Source organism: Drosophila ficusphila, unplaced genomic scaffold (assembly GCF_018152265.1).
Source record: "Drosophila ficusphila isolate 14025-0441.05 unplaced genomic scaffold, ASM1815226v1 contig_414, whole genome shotgun sequence".
Lineage (NCBI taxonomy): Eukaryota > Metazoa > Arthropoda > Insecta > Diptera > Drosophilidae > Drosophila > Drosophila ficusphila.
The window spans coordinates 3,741,509-3,761,993 of NW_025064328.1; the positions used below are offsets into that span (position 1 = coordinate 3,741,509).

The 20,485-nt window shown below is 41.4% G+C and overlaps 6 protein-coding genes across 12 annotated transcripts in view; 2 read left to right on the forward strand and 4 right to left on the reverse strand.

The window, feature by feature from the left end:
* The window catches only part of LOC108087852 (BMP-binding endothelial regulator protein), a 37,250-nt gene extending 36,070 nt beyond the window's left edge, over window positions 1–1,180 (reverse strand). The window contains exon 1 of the mRNA XM_043208331.1: window positions 283–1,180. The gene's annotated coding sequence lies outside the window, so the exon portion shown is untranslated. The remainder of the gene's footprint in view (window positions 1–282) is intronic.
* A 4,471-nt stretch (window positions 1,181–5,651) lies between these two features.
* LOC108101207 (TM2 domain-containing protein CG10795) lies at window positions 5,652–6,769 on the reverse strand. The gene is made up of 2 exons (XM_017205459.2): window positions 6,310–6,769; window positions 5,652–6,251 (listed from the first exon to the last, which is right to left on the reverse strand). The coding sequence occupies exons 1-2, from the start codon at window positions 6,582–6,584 to the stop codon at window positions 5,975–5,977; spliced, it is 552 nt and encodes a 183-aa protein (XP_017060948.1). The 5' UTR covers window positions 6,585–6,769; the 3' UTR covers window positions 5,652–5,974.
* A 212-nt stretch (window positions 6,770–6,981) lies between these two features.
* LOC108101234 (selenocysteine-specific elongation factor) lies at window positions 6,982–8,618 on the reverse strand. The gene is made up of 2 exons (XM_017205489.1): window positions 8,330–8,618; window positions 6,982–8,275 (listed from the first exon to the last, which is right to left on the reverse strand). The coding sequence occupies exons 1-2, from the start codon at window positions 8,586–8,588 to the stop codon at window positions 6,996–6,998; spliced, it is 1,539 nt and encodes a 512-aa protein (XP_017060978.1). The 5' UTR covers window positions 8,589–8,618; the 3' UTR covers window positions 6,982–6,995.
* Window positions 8,619–8,910: 292 nt separating this feature from the next.
* Window positions 8,911–11,988, forward strand: LOC108101425 (probable peroxisomal acyl-coenzyme A oxidase 1). The gene is made up of 8 exons (XM_017205754.2): window positions 8,911–9,415; window positions 9,507–9,669; window positions 9,729–10,021; window positions 10,086–10,491; window positions 10,551–11,057; window positions 11,121–11,226; window positions 11,300–11,455; window positions 11,528–11,988. Exons 1-8 carry the CDS (start codon window positions 9,280–9,282, stop codon window positions 11,786–11,788), a joined length of 2,028 nt encoding a protein of 675 aa, XP_017061243.1. The 5' UTR covers window positions 8,911–9,279; the 3' UTR covers window positions 11,789–11,988.
* A 109-nt stretch (window positions 11,989–12,097) lies between these two features.
* LOC108101420 (probable peroxisomal acyl-coenzyme A oxidase 1) lies at window positions 12,098–15,188 on the forward strand. The gene is made up of 8 exons (XM_017205746.2): window positions 12,098–12,341; window positions 12,833–12,995; window positions 13,052–13,344; window positions 13,410–13,815; window positions 13,873–14,379; window positions 14,441–14,546; window positions 14,643–14,798; window positions 14,859–15,188. Exons 1-8 carry the CDS (start codon window positions 12,200–12,202, stop codon window positions 15,117–15,119), a joined length of 2,034 nt encoding a protein of 677 aa, XP_017061235.1. The 5' UTR covers window positions 12,098–12,199; the 3' UTR covers window positions 15,120–15,188.
* Window positions 15,173–20,485, reverse strand: part of LOC108101253 (syndecan) — a 100,770-nt gene continuing 95,457 nt past the window's right edge. For all 7 annotated transcript variants that reach the window (XM_017205557.2, XM_017205517.2, XM_017205525.2 and 4 more), the window contains 2 exons: window positions 18,040–18,207; window positions 15,173–17,546 (listed from right to left, as the gene is read on the reverse strand). In XM_017205557.2, the coding sequence (XP_017061046.1) occupies window positions 17,374–17,546; window positions 18,040–18,207 (341 nt within the window). In that variant the 3' untranslated portion in view covers window positions 15,173–17,373. The remainder of the gene's footprint in view (window positions 17,547–18,039; window positions 18,208–20,485) is intronic.

Consider the following 20,485-nt stretch of genomic DNA (forward strand, 5'->3'; position numbering starts at 1 on the left):
AACAATTAAACAATTTTCGCAAAATGTTGAAACAACAAAGGCAGATAGCACACACGTTCGCAGATACACACAGATAAGTGAAATGTTTATATGTTTCGCATTATAATAAAACAAAATCGTACTTGGCAATATAGCAACAAAGAGCGGGAAGAAAAGCAAAAAAAAAACAAAAACAAATCGGGGAATCGGGAATCAGGGAGAGGCAGAGATTAATTACAAAGCAAAAAACAAAAAAAAAAATTGAAAAAAAAAAATAAAAACAAGTAAAGACGCAAAGTTTACCCGTAATTACACTTCCAGATTTCCAGATGAGGTGCTAGTGGCAAGAAATCGGCGGCGGCAGAAACAGAATCGAAAATTAATTATGCTTGACATGTTGCCAACGATCATCAGTGTGGTTGTTGTAGCTGTTGTCTTGTTGTTACTTTTGTTGTTGCTGCTGCTGCTGTTGTTGTTGTTGTTGCTACTCGGGCCGATATGAATCGCATTTTCAATTGCCTGGGCTTGGGTCTATTTTTCTGCGCGAAAGAGATGGGGCTACGCGATTGGAAAGAGACGGCTGACACTTAGAACTCACTGGCGCATAATTTATTTGAGCCGGCGCGCGCCTTTCATTTCATTTCAATTTCAATTTGATTGCGAGTACTTCGATTCGTTTGCCACAGATTACGCATACGCCACGTTGTGCGCGCCCATCGTCGTCGACGTCGCCGTCGTTGTCGCTGTCAAAGGTTCAATTTCGCGCTGCACCGCAATTGCAATTTGCATTCAATTCGATTCAATGAAATTGCGCGCCAATTCACCGGACCCACTGGAAAACGCTCCCAGTTGGCCAGCGAGTGGGGAAAACGACGTATTAGCACACGCAGGAAATCTGAAAATCAAGCTAAGCCCCGCATTAAGCTCTCGTCGCGTTGATAACAAACTTCGTTACTTGTTGTTTTCTATTTTTTTTTTGTTTTTGTTTACTTTCAGCCGTACTTTACGATCGTTTCAATTGCATTTACGCTCTGCAAACGATTGTAGTCCGTGCCTCGGCGAACGGGAAAATCGCGCGCGAGTTTTCCCACACAACAGAGGGATTTTCCTGGCCAGCAATTCGAGATTTCGAATTCCACTCACGAGCGCTTTTCAAAACGGACCGCTCGCCGGCGCAGCTAGATGAGAACTGACGGTTCGAATTTTTCCTCAAAAGTATCTTAACATTTAGCAGTCTGTAGACTCAACAGCAAAACAAACTGTTAACCCGAACGCGAGTTTAGCCACACGAGAGAGAACGCGGCGCTCTTTTGGCGCTCGGCTCTTGCACGATTGAGATACTTTGTTTCACCCCCAAGAAAAGCGCCAATCCGAACGTTATAACTGGTGACAGATTTATCCAAAATTTTGAAACTACATTGTTTCTGTTAGTGTACCATTATACGAATTTATAATGCGTAGAGGAACCAAATGTTAACACGTTGGTGAAACTTTTACGAAACAAAATGAATAATATCATAAATATATAATAAAATAAATAAAATAAATTTATTTAAGTCTTTAAAATCGTATCTATTTAATTTTTATTTTACCAAATATAGGAATCTCAACCATCATAAGATTTTGTCATATATGTAAGATACTTCACATTTTTCGTCTACCCTAAATCATAAAATATGTTTTAATCCATATTATTGTGATACCACATAGCACTATTATTGTGATAGAACACTACAAAGTACGTCATAAATATATATGTCATTAAGTATTCTGTTAAGATAAAAAAACCTATCTAATATTTTGTGATTTTTGCTGTACAAAATAATTATCTGTTTATATTTCTGGTGCTGCGGTCACAGACAAACAAAGAAGCGACTTCAAAGGCGCAGCCCTCAAAAATTGCCATTAAAATCGAATTTCAATCTACATTCACACATTCCTCGGTGAATTGAACACCTAAGCGGTGGCAAAGTGTTAACAAGGCGAACATGAGAGGCGCCCCGCCGCCTGCCGCCCGGCGCTTCAACACACCTTAGTAGTAAGCAACTTAATTCAATACGATTCGATTCCGGGAACTTTTGCCAATTAGAATTTGTCAACTGGCATTCCGCGCTGTCTGCCTCGATTTCTTTGTTTTGACAGCTCCGCGTGTCGGGGGTCTTTTCCCCGTCTGATAATAACATTCCCCAGTCGTAGTATCGATTAGATTGTACCCCACTCAAACTATGAATGAAATGAAGTTCAAGAGTGGGCGAACAAGGCTGATTAGATCAGTGAGTGTCAGGTGAATTTAGCGAACTTTGAAACCAACGAAAGTCACGTGAAATTAGCACCTGGAAAACTACTTTCAAGACAAACGACAAGTGATGTGTCATCAAAGACAAATAGTTCCTATGGTAATTTCACCATTGTTATCAAAAACAATGAATCATTCTGTTGGAGGAGTAGAACCCTTTCTTTATGAATGAAAACCTAAAAAATTTTGATAATAGTAAGTTTATATATCTTTGTGTTGGAGGAATTTCATGATAACCCATGTGTAAAAATATTTAAAGAACACCCATATTTATAAATCGATTCATTATAAGGCGTTTAAGTAAATGTCAATAAGACCTACTAACTGATAAAAATAATAAATTTATGAATAGCTCGGTAAATACTTTGTTTCCTCCTTTAGTTTTACTATAATTCGAATGCATGTTCTTTCCCACCATGAATGAGTCCATTCATTATAATCGAAAAAGCTGCCGTGACTGCAACTTGCAATCCGAAATGTGTCTTATGGCATTTGTCTCGGATGCGATAATAGCACTTAAAGCCCCTAAATGCATTCTGCAGATGAGACAGCGTACAAATGGTGCTGAGAGATCCGAGGCCCTGGGATAATTCACACTTAACCCGCGGCCAAATCAAACTGCCAGGCATTTGACATTTATGCGGTGGTTTTTCGCTATTTTTTTTTTTTTGTGCTTTTTTTTTTGGTTTTTGGAAAAGCTGCCGCGGCACGCTAAGAAAATGCCATGGAGTTGCAGCTGAGCTGGAGATGATTTATGCACTCATTGTATCTGTAGTTGTGGCTGGAAAATTGCACTTATCACGAACGAAACTCGACTTGGATTATGGTTTGGTTTCGGTTTTGGAGTTAGCTTTAGCTCTACCTGAGCGCCGTTTCCCAGGCCGCGGACTTTTTGTCACTGGAGGTTGCCCAGTCATTATTTATGAGGCGAACGGTGCAATATGCAGCCAGGTGGGAACCGTGACGCAGTCTGTAAAATTAAATAATTGCGTTTCATTAAATGCCGTTTGCTATTTGCATAGGTTCTCCTCTCTTGTAAACAAAGTGCAAAGCAATTTGGCATAAACGTCATCGGGTCGAGTGGGCGGTGGTGGAAATCTGAGAATCCCGCCCCACAATTTTCCACGCCACTTGAGCGTAATTAAGCGTTGAGCTCCTAAGCTCTAAGCAAATAAGAAACCCGTCGAGCGTCTCCACTCCAGCCCCACCCCCTTATTTACCCCGATTACCCACAATCCATGATGCTATATATACAATACGAAGCCGTTTGCGTATCGAATCGATTCTATTTTGATACTGGCAAATATTTGCAATTGGCCAATATGTGACTCGGTCGCAATTGTGGTGGCTATTTCTGGAGGCGAATCAGGTGAGGATAATCCCTGTTTAAATAACCCCAGCTCGGTGGGAGTTGTGAAATAGTTAGCGGCCAGTCAGAGAGTCAACAATCTCGGGGGGATCTGCGCGATCTGGGCATTTTCCATAAGGTTACCACACGCACCCCAAAAACAAATAGCCGGCTTACAAACAAGCTGCTCAAATTTCCCTAATGGTGCAGAGTTCAATCGCCTCATGGAAAAGAAACAGTAGCAAAATGTACTATACATCAATATAAAGGTAACAAAAGCAGTGGAAATGTTTGCAGACATAGATGAAGTGCTGCATGCCAAAAAATTGCATCTCAAAATTAAAAGAATTATAAGTATAAATTAGAAATAAATTAGTTCCTTGTGTTAGTTAACCAAGAATACTGCAATTTGTTATAATATTAAATATACTTAGTTCAAAAGTCCTGTTGAGAACGAAATTTCTTATTACAAAATTGTTTAATATCTATCGCAGTTTAAGAAAATTATTGAGTACTAATAAAATTTAAAATATGTATATATTAACATCCTATTTTTTTCTGTGTGCTGCCCCTCCTTGTCACCCCTCCGGCCCTCCTCCCCCTTTGATGTTTACACAGGCGGCACGACACTCACACTGTAATTAGGTGTATCCAGTGGATCCACGGCGACATATCAACAACACATTGTCAACTTCTGGCCGGGCTAATTGAAAAGCTCTTCTCCGCATGTCCACTTGTCTACATAACAATAAAGTGGGCGGTGGGCGTGGCTGGGGTCAGTGCATTGCCAAGAGGGGCGTGGCAATTGTGTAGTATTACTTACCGTTGCCTGGGCCAACGTTCAACAATGCCCCATTTGTGTACAGTTTTCTGGATTCTGAGTGGCTCTAAAACTTTGCTTTAAAAAGGTTTGAAAAACACTGACATGTTCCATTTTACTTGATTACAACTTAATTACATACCAATGATTTTATATTGATAATGTTAAAATATTTAAATTTTAAAACCACGTAAACAAAATTACGTTTCGAAAGCTTAATGATGATAGTGGCTCTCAAACTGTAAAACAAGTTATGACGATTTTTCTATTTAATTTTCCATATTGTCGTCAGATTTAAATAAAATTTATTTAAATTATTTATTTATATAAAAACATCTAAACAATATTAAAATTATGGACTCACAAGTATTGAATTTTAATAAATTTTCAACAAACCCATTTTTTTGGAAATTTTGAAAGGGGTTGTATCATAAAAATTGCAGTTGGTTTGAGAGTTAGAATACAATCCTTATTTTTATAGTTATCCGATTTCAATACAATTCAATTCGAAATTCAATAGTAGTTAAACAACCTCATCTGGAAGAAATTAAGTTGATATAATGAAAAACAACGGCGTGATAATTTTTTTCCTTTCCTGTCTTTTTATATTAAAATTATAATATCCTCTGCAAACGTATAAAAAGTAAGAACACAAAAACTAATTGAAATCTTTACTAAGCAATTGAAACACTACCGGTCAATCATCAAATTTGCATGCTATACGCAACAGTCACCCATTTCAAGATAAAAACTCAACTTGATCTTAATTGAGAGCCTAATTAAAACGCATCGAATTACAGAGGACTTCGGCCATGCAATTAAAATCGAACAACTCGCCGGCTGATGCGTCGCCGCTGATAATTTCGGAAATGCCAATCAGATGAAAGGGCCAGAAGAGCAAATGTTTTCCGAACCGATCCCCGGCCCCTTTCGCTTCCGTCTTTCCCATCCGATTGCCCGGTTTGTGCGTTCTCCGTCGGCTTGCTCTGGCGTCTGGGCGTTTCGCCGGTGAGTCAACGTCAACAACGCGGGATGTCGCCGGCGTTTTCGTTTCTCTGTTCTTTTGTTGACCAGTCTCTGTCACGCCGAAAATGTTAGCGAGATCAAAGTACAAGTGGGCCAATTATATTGCCAAGAAGTGTGATTGTTCGTCTGCCGCGCGACAGAGGCAATCCCGCGCCCGATACGGAAAGGCAAACACAGGGAACTGATTAAAATCGTTAGTTATATTGGCAAACAATTTGTCTATGCGGCCTATACAATTTTACACAGATGTAGAGTTGTATGCGGGACCATGTACAGTGGTAACTAAGACTAAACAATGCAACTTAGGCTACGCAAAGGAGGGGTGGCAACAATCTTTACACTTATCAACTAGGGTACGTAATGCACTAATCAGAGTCTCGATCCGAACGGAATCGAATCGTAGTTCCGCAGTCGTTGCTTATTGTTAGTGTCATAAGCCGTACTTAAGGTATAACAAGGACTTAACGTGATCTACTGTACACCAGGCGCTGTGCCGCCTTAACCATCACCAGTCGTCCCTGGGCAGTCGGTAGGTGGTGTTATCGCTGCGCACGATGTGGATTCCGGCCCCGTAGTAGGGTATCACATAGGCAGAGCCATCGGCAGGACCAACGACCTGCAGGGCTATCAACACAATGTCGATTAGCTGGCCCAGAAACATGCCACCGAGGGTGCAGAACTTGAGGAGCCCAATGCCTGGATAGCCCAGGTAGAACCTATCCACCCCGAACATGCCCAGGAAGACGGAGAGCAGCAGCGTGGTGTCCAGGTGATAGCCGTTACTGTGGGTGGGCAGATTCATTAGGAGATTTGTACTCATGACAACTAGGGGATACTCACGTCCACTTGCAGGGCACTTCGCGAGTAAAGGTGGCGTTGCCCGTCTCCGTGCAGTTTATCTCATTGGCGGCGATGCACCAGACGCGGGCGCGGCCCTCCTTGGTACATCCGGCCAGCTGCTGGGTCTTTGGATCGATTTGACCCCTCGCCGGATCAGGGCACATGAACTGACCCATCATCTGCAGTTCGTTGCAGTCGACATTGATCTGGTGGCTTTTTTCGGCGCAGAATAGGAGGAGCAGCAGCAGCGGAAGAAGCGGATGCACTGGGAACATGGGTGGTCTGATTTTGGCCTCTTTGGTTGACTTCGGTTGGTGGTGCTCTCTTTGGCGGTTGCTCTTTGACACGGGGTCTATTCGTTTTCGTTTCTGATTCGATGTTTTGTTTTTTGCAGTTCGCGGGGGCCAAATTGTTGTTGTTTGGACTCATTGGCATTTGGGATAGAGATGAGCTGGCCGCTTACCTTGTCATCGATAGTTTTTCACGATTATTAATATACGGCTTTGCTGTGTACTAAAAATATACCACACATTTAGGACGGGGCTGTTAATATATTGCGAGTTTAGCGCAAATGTTATGTAGCACTAAAATCGATGACAAACCTATTTTCCACTTTGGCGGAATATTTAAAATTTTTTTAGGTTCCAAATAAAAAACAACCCACAAGAAAATTACTTCAGAATTTGTCATTGAAACAGGCCGGCCTGTTTATTAAACACATACTTTTTACAGTTAAGTAAAACTTGTATATTCTTTATGTTAGTTATTGTTTCGGGCGACAAAGCTTCCGGAAAGGTAATTGCAACTTTCGAGGTCTGACCAAAAGTACGATCAATACGACCTTTTTCGCCAGATGAAAGCTCCACCAACTTTCCCACGTACAGATCGCGTTTAGCTTCCTTTTTAAAAAGATTCTGAACAATCACTTCGTTGGCGTTCACAACACGTTGAATGTTTCCTACTTTCTGTTTGCGCTTGAAAACTCGTAGTTTTGGTAGCTCATCTTGAATGTATTTCGAACTCTGAGTCTGCCAGGAGATTCGTCCCCAGAAGGCCAATCGACAGCTGCTACTATGCACATCCATGTCCAGTTTAGAGGCAATCAGGGTTGAATTTGGAGGCGTCAGTACAGGAGTTTCAAACTGCAGCAGGGCGAATACAATTTCAGTGGGAAGAACTTCCGCTGTTTGAATTTCCTCCACATACTCATATTCCTTGTCCAACTGAAACTCTGTTGATGGATTGTCCATATCGCGAAATAAAGTAACATTTGCCATTATTGTGTCATGTCCCACGGAGATGTGGAGTTTGCTCTTCGACTTTATGGCATGTTTGTAGTAGCGGATTGGCTTTAGCTGTAGGCACACGGCGTATATGGGTTTTATGTAACCAGGCTGGGTAATTATACCGCGTTCCAACAGCTTGGCATTAAACTGGGTAACACAAAGGCCAATTCTATCGCCCATTGAGGCGCTGGTTACGTTTTGGCGGAACATCTGCATGGACTTCACTTTTCGCTGCTCACCCAAAGCTGGTAGTTCTATTACATCGTTTACCTGAACCCTTCCTTGGAGCAGCGTACCTGTGCAGACGGTTCCTTGGCCCTTTATTCCGAAACAGTGATCAACATACATCAGCAGAGGATCAGATACGTTCCTTACGGGCTGAAAAAAGGCTTCTCTTAATCCATTTCTTAACTCAGTAATGTTGGTTCCCTCCAGAGCAGACACTGAATACATGGGCACTTCACCACTAAAACTGGTTGCTTCTAGAGTCTTGGCAAGACGGGAGCGAAGTTTCTCCAGCTTTGACTCTCTTTGGTCCTCTGGATAAACATCTATTTTATTAATCACAACAATCAGCTTTTTCTGCAGCAACTCTCCGATAATCAGGCACTCTGCAGTTTGTGTTTGGATCCCTTTTTGAGCGTCAACCACGAGAAGCATGAGATCTATGATCTGGGCACCTGAAAAGAAGTGGATTAATAATCTTCTTTTATTGAATACAACATTGTCAGCACCTCCTATAATAGTCCGTATGAGGCTTGCATGCCCCGGGCAATCGACGAAGGTGAATTGGAGTTGCTCTCCTTGAGAGAAATTCGCAGGCGGATCCACCAAAAGTCCACTGAAGCCCAAATCCAAAGTGATTCCTCGCTCTACCGACTGAGGATTCTTGTCGAAGGCTGCCGTGCTGGAAATTGAACTTAGAGCCTTGGCCAAAGTGGTTTTCCCGCTGTCCACATGCCCGAGCAGGCCAATATTAAAGTTTATGGGCATTATGGTAATTAAAAGCAATCCGCGCTAAGACCAAAACAAAACAATTGAGATGGCAATTTAACGATATTCCTTGGTACGATAACTTTTCTGATAGTTAACAGCTTAACAGTGATGTTAATAGACATAAAGTAATTTAATAAATTAACAGTGCTGTTAATAAACTGTTTTCAACTTTTAAAAATGAATTAAGATTTTAAACATGTACCAAACATTTTTAAAGATAAGATAGCTTTATAAAATATACATATTTTATGACTTTCGAACATAATCTTTATTGATAGTTCCTATCGATTTTTAATGCTAAGTACGATCACAGCGATCTAAAACGTGTTATCAGTGAACTAATAGGACTGTATGGGCAAACAAAATTATGAGTGTTATGGTATCTCAAAGTAATAATCGTTTTCGCAAGTTGCTTATCGTCCTAATTAGGCAGTGAAAAACAAACATACAATTTAATTCTGACCTAGGATCCAGCGATCACGAAGATAACGGTTAAAACAGAGCGAGAAATAACACTCGAAAAAACGCACATAGGCTCTCACGCAAACCATTTGGACCAAAAGAGCGAAGTTTACAAAGTTTGTTGACCGTTTTCACTTTTATTTATTGTGAGCCGCCGGCGGTTTAGCTTTCAGTTAGCATTTGGTTCTCTTGGCGACTAGGTCAGAGTTCTATAAATTCCCTTGCAATGGCCACTTCCGTTATCCCGACAACCGTTAATCCCGATCTGCAGAAGGAACGTGATGGAGCTAGCTTTAGCAGCGAAGAATTCGCTGCCTGGTGGGCGGGAGACCTAGAGACTCTAAAGTTCAACCGCGGCGTTCGTAAGTCCATAAAACTAATCACTGATCTAATCAGTTAGCAAAACAACTCAAGGGTCATGCTGACTTTGCTGTTTGTTCTTTTCTTGGCCAGGTGACTATTTGCAAAAGGATGTGGATGTCCTTGGTATGCTTCAAGTGCAGAATAAATCACACGAGGAGATCGTCGAGTTCTCTGTGAAGGCAGCGATTGATGCGGCCAAGAAGCTTCGTCGTCTGCAGGAAGAACGGAATCCTGGTGGAAATGATTACTGGCCGTAAGTGTCTCTTTTTAAAATTAAAAAAAATGTTATAAAAAAAAACATTTATTTTCCAGAAAGCTTTATGACAGTCAAATGATGTGGGGTCTCGTTCCCGGTGGAAATCCGTTTGGCGTTATGTACGTGATGCTGGTGAAAGCTCTGGAAGCTCAATGCACTCCCGAACAATATGAGGATTTTGGCAAGCGATTGGAACGCTTCGAGATTTGCGGAACTTATGCCCAAACTGAGTTGGGTCACGGAACGTATCTGCGCGGATTGGAAACACGGGCGGACTTTGACCCCAAAACCGATGAATTCGTTCTCAACACACCCAAGATTTCCTCCTACAAGTTTTGGCCTGGAGGCTGTAAGTTTGTAATAATTTGGTTTATTTCTTTTTTAGATTACATATCTTATCACTCCTTTTTCAGTGGGTCACAGTTCCAACTATTGCCTGGTGATGGCTCAACTCTACATCGACAACAAATCCAAGGGACCGCATATGTTCTTCATACAGGTGCGCGATGAGGAGACCCACGAACCACTGCCGGGAGTCCACATCGGTGACATTGGCAAAAAGATGGGCTTCCTTGGGGTGAACAATGGTTTTCTGGGCCTGAAAAATGTAAGGATTCCACGGACTCGCATGCTGATGCGACATGCCAAAGTCAACGCTGATGGCTCCTATATTAGCAGTCCCGCGAATGTGCTCACCTACTTTGCAATGGTGCGCACGCGCTGTGTAATTGCGACGAATAGTTCCCTAATGTTAGCTGCAGCTTCTACCATTGCTACAAGATATTCGGCGGTGCGTCGTCAGAGTCCCATCGATCCCAAGTAAGCCTTTGATGTTTAGGAACACATTCGAAGCAAGCTAACTTTTTGGTCCATTTAAGGGAACGCGAGCCCCAGATCATAGATCATGTTACCCAGCAAATGAAGCTCTTCCCGGAGATAGCCACCAGTTGTGCATACCGATTGGCAGCTAAATATTTGTGGGGTCTGTACGATGTGACCATTAAGGATATTGAAAACGGCAAATACGAGCGTTTGCCGGAGCTTCATTCCCTGTCCTGCGCTCTAAAAGTAACGAGCTCCGTTGATTCCACTGCTGGTGTGGAGAGATTGCGACTGTCTTGTGGAGGCCATGGATACCTAGCCTCTTCCAACATGAACAACCTTTATGTGAATGCCACCGCAGCTTGCACTTACGAAGGCGAGAACACAGTCCTGCTTCTGCAGATCGGTCGCTTCTTAATGAAAACGTGGCGATCGGTGTTGAGTGGAGAACCGCTTGCACCCACTGTTCGCTATCTTGCTGAGGTGCAAAAGAATCCGGACTTTGGCACCTGGACAGGCACCTGGGAGAACATGGTGAAGGCCATGCAGTATGCAGCAGCCAAGTGAGTGAGATAATCAGACAATTTTATTTTTACTCTGTATTATTATTTTTTTTTTGATAACAGTAAAACACGCCTGGCTTTTGAGAGTCTTTCCAAACGTTTGGCTAAGGGCGAGACTGAGCCAAATGCGGCTAATCACACGGGAATTGAGTTTACTCAGGCAGCAGAGGTTGGTTTGCTGAAATAGTTGGACTTTGAACTATTGGCTTCTAAACATCTGTGTACATTTTCTCGCCCTTTAGCTCCATGGCCGTGCTTTTATATTTGGATCTTTCACCGCTGAGGTCACTGGACCTAAATCTAAGAACCGCTCAGCATCACTTAACAGAATTCTGGAGAACCTTTTGGAATTGTACCTTGTCAAGGAGACACTCAATCAAATGGGCAACCTGCTGAGGGTAAGTTAGAGTTCATCAAATTATGATAAAGTTTGTTAAATATTAAATTGATAATTGTGAATTTATTTTCAGTTTATTGAGCTGACCGATGCGGATCTCACCAAACTGCAGAATCGTTTGGAAATGGTGCTCACAAAACTGCGTCCCGATGCTGTGGCCATTGTAGATGGTTTCGATTTTAGTGATCTGCAACTGAACTCCACTTTGGGCTCCTACGATGGCAACGCCTATGAGCGTATCTTTGATGCGGCACTTAAAAATCCAATAAACCAGAAATCAGTGCCAAAGTCCTTCAATGAGATTCTTAAACCCTTCATGAAGTCCAATATCTAGTGCTTAGCACTATATTTTATACTTTTGTAATCTTATATCTAGTGCCGAGCCCAACATATAATATGTTATACCTCTTTTATAATGGTGTTTTGTGTGATTATAACCTGTTTTATTATGTTATTTATAAATAATACTGTTAACAAGATCTTAGATTTTATATAAAATAATGTAAAAATAATGAGTTCTTTGCTGAGCATAAATATTTACTCTTTGTTATGTGTTGCCGATCAGCTTTCTCTCTTCAAAAAGCTTCCATGTGCACTTTGCCCCCCAAAAAGCTTTTCTTTTAGCTGCACCACTCACTTTCGCTCAGTGGTCGCGTGGAGCTCACAGCTGTTGGTTGGATCCAGTTCTGAAGCATTGTTGTTTAGTTTTTATAATTTTCGTTATTATTTCTGCACACCCGGTAAAATGTCCCACATCAAGAATTTGATTCCGAAAACAGTGAATCCAGATCTCCAGAAAGAACGAACCGGCGCCGAGTTCGATGTGGAGGAGTTTTCTTCCTGGTGGCATGGTGGTCAAGACAAACTTAAGAACAAGCGCGATATCGGTTAGTATCTATGATAAACACAGAAAGGTGTACGTGACATGGTACCGGTTTTGATCCTCGAACCTATTCCAAAAGAAAATCAGGGTACAAAGAGTTAATCTAATGACCGCAAAGTCCAAAATAATTAACCAATGCTCACCTATCAACAATCAACAAAATAGAACAGTTGCTTTATCAATAATAATAGATAAAGATAGTGGTAGCGTTAAAACAAGCGATAACATGCAATTGCAACTCGCTTAGGTTTCTTATCAGTTTAAAAGCGGCTTATTCACGCCTCCAGGTGATAACGATAATCACAGTCAAGCCTCTCCAAATTATTCCGCTATTTATTTGTAATTTATAAAATTAAGGTTGCACTTGATTTGATTAGGATTGATATTAAATTGTTATTCATGACCTTTACCCGTGTCACATGACAAATCTCTCTGTTTTCAGTCTTTAATTATTTTTATTGCAACTCAAAATGACATTCTCTCTTATTTTAACAGAGAAGGCAATTTTCGATGATCTGGGAGAAGGCTACGGCATTGATCATGAGTATATGTCACACGAGGAAGTATACAATTCGAGTGTGAAGAAAGTGGCAGAGGCAGCCACTAAACTAAAGGATCTCCAGAACAAGCTGAATCCAGGAGGAAATGATATTTGGCCGTAAGTTTAAGTTAGCAAAAAAAGCTTCCCCTATTATCTTATCTTTGATTTTTTAGTGGATACCTGTTCAATGTACAGAGCCATGGACTTTTCCCGGCCAATCATCCGTTGGCCACCCACATCACCATGTTCGTGGATGTGATCAAGGGTCAAGGCACACCCGAACAGATAGAAAAGTGGGGCAAGGCGGCGGAGAACTGCAACATTATTGGCACCTACGCCCAGACGGAACTGGCACATGGCACCAATGTCCGTGGAATAGCCACTCGGGCGGATTTTGACCCCAAAACGGATGAGTTTGTGTTGAACACGCCCAACTTGGAGGCTTACAAGTGGTGGCCCGGTGGCTGTGAGTGTTTGAACCTCAGTTCCACCTAAGAATCTTTACTGATTTCGAATGTTTTTATCTTTTAGTGGGACACACTGCCAATCACGCCATGGTGGTGGCCCAATTGTACGTAGCCGATGTCCACCACGGAGTGCAAATGTTTATTGTGCCGCTGAGAGATGCGGAGACCCATTTGCCACTGCCTGGTGTTGATATTGGCGAGATTGGCAAGAAACTGGGCATGGCGTCCGTGAATCAGGGTTTTCTGGGTCTGCACAATGTCCGCATTCCGCGCACCAACATGCTGATGAAGTTCGCCAAGGTGGAAAGCGATGGCACCTTCAAGGCCAGTCCAGCATCGAGGGTTAATTACCTGACCATGGTCTACACCCGCTGCCTGATTGTTAATTTAAACTCTACGTGTCTTTTGGAAGCGGCTACCATCGCCACCAGATATTCGGCGGTGCGACGACAGAGTCCCATTGAACCCAAGTGAGTTCTAATGATTTTTTTATAGAGAAGAATCAACTTAGTTCCTGTTACCAACAGCCAACCCGAGCCTCAGATCATTGATCATGTGACCCAGCGCCTGAAGCTCTTCCCCGAGATTGCCAATGGAATGGCTTACCACCTGGCTGCCGAATACATGTGGGAAATGTATGCTCAGACGGTTCAGGAAGCCAACAATGGCAAGTTCGATCGCCTGCCCGACATGCACATCCTGTCCTGCGCCTTGAAGGTTCTCTGCACCACCGATGGATGTGCTGGCATTGAGCGACTTCGTCTTTCCACTGGCGGTCATGGTTACCTCACGTCTGCCAACTTAAGCAACATCTATGGAAATGCTGTGGCTGCCTACACCTACGAAGGGGAGAACACAGTGCTGCTTCTGCAGATTGGACGTGCTTTGGTTAAGGCCTGGGCTAACTTTGTGGAAGAGAAGCCTCTGTCAGCTTCGTACAGCTACTTTGCTACCTCCATGCAGCTGAAGGAGTTCCCCAAGTGGGACAACTCCTGGCAGTGCATCATCAAGGCGTTGCAGTACACGGCAGCACAGTGAGTTGGGGCTTGAAGGGTTCTTGAGAATATTAGCTCAATTTATTTATCTACCGTATAGAAAAACCCGCATTGCTTTTGAGAACCTAGCGGATCGCATGGCCAGCGGTCAATCTCAGGGAGTGGCGGCTAATAACACTGGCATTGAGTTGGTTCGTGCAGCTGAGGTAATTAAAATTTACTACATTAAAATAATTCTCTCAAAATATCACAATACCTTAAACAAACTAATAATACTACTAATCTTAATCTCTATTCTTAAGCTTCATGGCCGACAGTTTGTGTGTCAGACTTTCGTGGAACAAATCACAGGAGCCAAGGCCCAAAAGCGTTCACCTGCTCTTAACAAGGTTTTGGAGAATGTGCTAGAACTTTTCCTGGTCCAGACTGTGCTAAATAACCTTAACGAAATTTTAAGAGTAAGGTTTGCCTTTTACTCCACAATCAACTGATTTTATAAAACCTTCTTTTGCAACCAGTTCATCAACCTCACCGATGCTGATTTGAGGTCGCTGCAGAAACGCCTGGAAATTTCACTGGAAAAATTCCGACCCAATGCGGTGGCCATTTGCGATGGCTTCGACTTCCATGACCGAGTTCTCAACTCAGTTTTGGGCAGCTACGATGGCAATGTCTACCCAAGACTCTTCGATGCGGCCAAGCGCAGCACCATGAACCAGAAGCCCGTCCAAAAGTCCTTTGAGACCTATCTTAAGCCACTGATGAAGGCTAATCTGTGAAGCAAATACCCATAGTTCATACGGATATAAAATAATAGAGAAAATAAACGAGATTTGTTGTTTAAATTAGTTTTATACCAGTTTTATTTAGCAAATCAAAACCAATTTCTCAGTACATTCAGCGCATTTTAAAAAACTAACAAACTAAACGCTTACAAAGTAGCAAAAAAACTTGATGTAAAATTTGACAAATCGTACTATGAGAGTAGAACAAATATAGTACTTGTACATATCAAAAAAGTTGCGGTTGCGTTTTTTACAGTGTAGAAAAAGTTGTGTGTCAGAAAAATGTTTTAGTTCCTGTTGCTGCTGTGGCTGATGTTCATGTTTTTCGTGTTTGATTTCATCGTGTGTGTTTTTTCGTGTGTTAGTTTAACTTTGGATTCCGGAAACGGGGAGGGAAAATAGTTTTGTTCTGTTCTGTTCTGTTCTGATGATGTTCGAAATTTCCCTTTGTTATATGCTCGGCTGTCGAAGTAGTAGTATGTTTAATTCATTATTTATGCATTATACACAGTTACACACACAATTGATTTATGTTGCTAATTATATACTTATATGTTATATATTAGTTTTTCGTTTTTCATAACTTTCTTTTCGCAATGAAAATATGGCATGAGAGTTGGAGAGAGAATATTGGTTGACTAACAATTAAACAAGTATTGCAGCTAATTGGTTGGTTGTGTGAGGGCGTGGGTATTATGGGTGAGTATAACATTTGTTGCTGGACTGCTTTCGTTCGAATTGATTTTGCCTTGTAAACTTAACAATTAATTTTCACTATTGCATGTGGTTATAATCTGTGGCTGTTGTTCTTTTTGTTTCTTTGTTTTTGTTGTTGTTCTTGTCGTTCGTAATTCGTTTTTGTATTTTGCTTGCAAAACTAAACAATTGTCAATGACAGCGAACGTAAAAACTAAATAAATGCACAATAATTAATGCGTAATCCGATTTTGATTCTTAGCCATGGAAGAAGCAGTTGAGTCAAGCGAAGAAAATCTCGAATAACTCTAAAACCCAAGTGGAAACCTAAAAATTAATGTACAATTGCTTTCTTGTTGACGATATTCCATTTCTTTTCGATTTCGATTTCTGTTTCATTTTTCCAATTTCATTTCAATAAATATTCACGGTTTTGTGTTTTCTAGAAAAAAGTAGAAATAGTTCTTTTCATTTCAATTCTGTTTGTTTTTAGTGGCCAGGAAGGTTCACAGTGTCATAAATCTGTTTTCTTGCTTGATTTAGTTCTTTTTTTTTCGCTTTTGCTTTTTTTGTTTTCTTTTTGTTTTGTTTTAGGAATTACACTAATAATTACATAGTTTTGCTTATGTATAACTTAAAAACATTTATGCATCGATTTCCGTTCTTTATGTGCCGCACAATTCATAAATATAATTATTTTCATTGGACTTCGTTTGACAAATGATGGTTGAAATAAAGGGTTAAGTGTGTGGTTCGAGAGGGGTTTATCGAGAGTCGAGAGATAATCGTGATGTATCCAATCCGCTTTCGTTATTCAGCTAACATATATAATCCATACATTTATATTCAATATGCACGAAAGTTGCCTTTTACATCTATGTAGTTGGATGCGTGTGTGTGTGTGTGTATTATTATAGTTATTATTATTCAATTTTCTCCTGCTCCTTCTGCTTTTGCTCTACATACTCGTAATTCATAATTAATTCGCTTAATTTTGCCCGCCCTTATATTGGTTTCACTATTTATATATAATATATTATTTATATATTAAATTTCGCATGATTTATTTGCAATTATATTTGATATTTTTTGTTTGTTTTTCTCGCTTAAAACTTACTTAATTAGAAAAGTTGCATACATACACGCACACACACGCAGAAAGTCGGTTGTCTGGCTGTGTGTGTGTGTGTTGTTTGCCTTAACTTACAGGTAAGTTTTTAATTTTTTTTGTTTTTTGTTTGAGTTATTATTTCGCCAATTTGTTTTTGTTTGGTTTTACTTTAGTTTTATTTACCCCTCACGAAAAATTGTGTGTTTTTGAAAATGTTTTCAATTGTTTTTGTGTTAGTTTTGTAGCTTTTGCTGCGGATGAACTATCCTTGTTTTAGTGGTTTGCTGATGATGGCGCAATTTCCACTCCGCACAGTGTATTCAGTTGAGCCTTGCCAAACCCAGTCGCTCCTTCGCCTCCGTCCAGTTATCCGTACCCTCGTCCTCACCGTTTGCTCCTGCACTTGTGGTCAACTTAATACCTGCGCGCCGTGCCATTATCTCAGGCGTAAAACTCGCGATTATTCGCGTTTTTCGCATACGAATTGTTTGCCGGCGATCGCTTGGGCTCGTCCAGCGCATAGGAGCCCTCGTCCTTTTTCCTCATGCGGTACACGATGAACATCACCACGAGTATGGCGCAGAGCAGGCCAACGACGGCACCGCCAATAACAGCTGTAAGGAAATGGAGATTATCAGTAGGCATCTTTATTTTGATTTTTTTACTCCAAAAAAAATTACTATTTTGCGTATAAAAATCAAAAAATGGTCAGAGAATCGAAATTAATACCTAGTTGAGCTTGGAAAAACATTCTAAATCGACTGGCATTAAAACCGCAAATTTTTAGAAAAAATTCTCATGTGACCCCTTATCAAAAATGCGAAAAATGGTCAAAAAATAAATTTTTCAAAATCAGCCAAAAAGTGTCATGGTTCGTTAGCTTAGGTTACCAGTTTGTAAAAAAAAAGGTCTATCTTTTTGCTCTGCGACCATTTTTGACCGAGTTATATCGAAAATTCAACCTTAGTATTCGAACAAATTTGATACACGTGGCGTATGAGTGATATCAAATTCACTGATAAACGAAGGAACTTTTGTTTGCTAGTTCAACTGATGATTGATAGATTAAATATATAGATATATAGATAACCCCATTGAGGTACTCACCAGCCAGGATTCCGGGCTGCGAGAAGAAGCTCGACGTGCGATCGTCCTCGCTCATGATGACCACCTCGTTGCCGTTGGGCCTGTGATCGATGCCCTTCGTGTCGGAGGGCTGGCTGTTCACGTTCGTATTGGGGTCCAATTCGTGGACGTTGCTGCCACCTGCACCCGCTGTTCCGGGAGAGAAAAAGAAAAGAAAAATCACAATGCACGATGAGAATCTGATTCGATGGTTTAAAGCACATTTATGCCCATGACGTGCAAGCAAAATCAAACAATAACAGAGAGTGTGAGACAGAGAGTTGCTGTTTTTCTTTGTTTCGTGTGTGTGTTGTGGGTAATCAATTAAATTGATTCGAGTGTCAATATTGGTTTTAGTGAGCGTATACGATTGTGTAAACATGGGTGTGCTGTTGTGCGGGTATTAATGAGCTGTTATGCAGTATATATACAAGGCTTAAATGTTAGTCGAAATGCGTTGTGTTACGTCCCGAAAATTCCTATAAACTTAAATCTATCAAAATGTTACAAATAAATTTCCTTTGGCATTCTTTTAAGAGAGTTCTATTGCTATATATTATTGCTAGAATAAATAAAACATTTGTCTAGTATATGATAGATCACTCTGAATTAAGCTAAGCGCTTCACCCATTTCCCTAAAAATGTACTTTTAAAACTGACAGCTAATTTCACGGTGATGAGCAGGAGTTTCCAGAAAAGTTTTCAACGAAATGAATAAACTTTGCCAGCTAGACATAATTTGCTCCGAAATGTCGACGGTTGACTTATGCTTGAAAGTATGCAATTATTTTGCATTCCTGAAATTGACAGGCGAAAATTTACTGCCAGTCGCCTGTCAAACAATGCGAATTTAAATTGTACTTAATTGAAATGAAACCCGGATATTATTCCCCCTCGATTTCTGCATATGTGTTTGCTCCTTATTCTTTGCGCAGCCATTGTTTGTTCCCCCTGCTCCCTTTTAAGCTCCCCAAAGAGCTTAAGACAAACAAATTGCTTACTTAGCCCTTGTACCCGCTGAAACACACACTGGCACAAACGCAAACACACACTTGGCTGCTCCCTCGAGGGGCGGCATATTAATTAGGTAATACCCATGAGGGCTCCTTGAATTGGCCCTCGCGAATAAACCCCTCGAATTGATTTTATATGCGCTCGGCAAACTCTTCGAGAAATCAGCGAAAGAGTAAGTGAGAGTTTTCTTTGAATCGCTGCTCTGCAGCTATAAATATTTGCTTTTCAATGCGATTTCCAAGAGCAAATGGATTTGCCAGCTTTCGAGATTGCTTCGCTGTCTTGCCAGCCATCACATTGATTTCCAGCTTGTCTGTTTGTGCAGGACCAATAAAGGTGCCTCCTCATGTGCGTCTGGATTTGATGGCAAAATGCACTTTGTTGCCGAATCCGAGGAGGAGCAATCGAGCACACACTGGCTTAGAATGTGTGTGTGCTCGACGAATGTTTCGTGTGGTCAGCTGTGCGCAATTATGGCAAAATTATTGCCAGTGCCATGTGTCACCAGCGGCAGACGACCGAAGACCTTATTGATTGTGCTTGTGTTTTCGGCCGAGGCGTGGCAATTGCAAGGCAAACAGCAAAGCCATAAACCCACAGAGTTTCGATTGCCATTAGGCGGTGTTTCAGTTTCTGGGGACCATAAACCTTGGTTTCTGGGGACCATAAACCTTGATTCTGAGAGATGGCCTCACACGGAAATAAATCTTGCAAAATTGGGAAAGTTCTTTAAGAAGGAGTTCCTTTAACTAAGATGCTAAAGAAAGTTCTAGAGCCTTGATATAACAAAGTCTTTGGAAGTGGAAAGAATACTTTTGGCATCTATCTGCCAGCTATTGCTATTGATTTTATTTGGTTTTTATAACACCCTTCTTTTCTCCAAGTGGTTCCCCACCCAGAAAGCCATATTGGAAGCAACAATGCCTCAAGTAAGCGGCTACAGTTACAGGCAAAAGGCCGAGGGGAATCGTTGGGAGGGGTTGCTGGCAGAAAAGTGGAGCCTTGCCATTGCCAGGATTCAGTGATTTTTCATTTGAAGTGCCTGCGAAGCACGCCAAGTGTTTTCCCCCAACAACAAAGCGCAAAATCACTGCGCGACTTAGTGCGATTTTCCAGGCGATTTTCATCCGCCGAACTGCAGGAGGCGGAGCATTTGGGACAGTGTTAATGGAACTTTATGCCTGGGGCAACAATTGCAGAATGCTGAATGCCGCCACCCGCCAATGCCACCGCCTCCGCCATCGCCACCGCCCTTCTCGACTCCTTGATGGAGTGCTTTTCCTGTTGCAGCTTAATCGATTGTTTGGCCATGGCTTTGTCTTTGTCTATTGTTTGCTCGCCGTTTGTCCCGATAAAAGCTTTTAAACTATCTCTTAAATATTCGCCTTAATCTAGCTTAAGGTTAACACTAAAC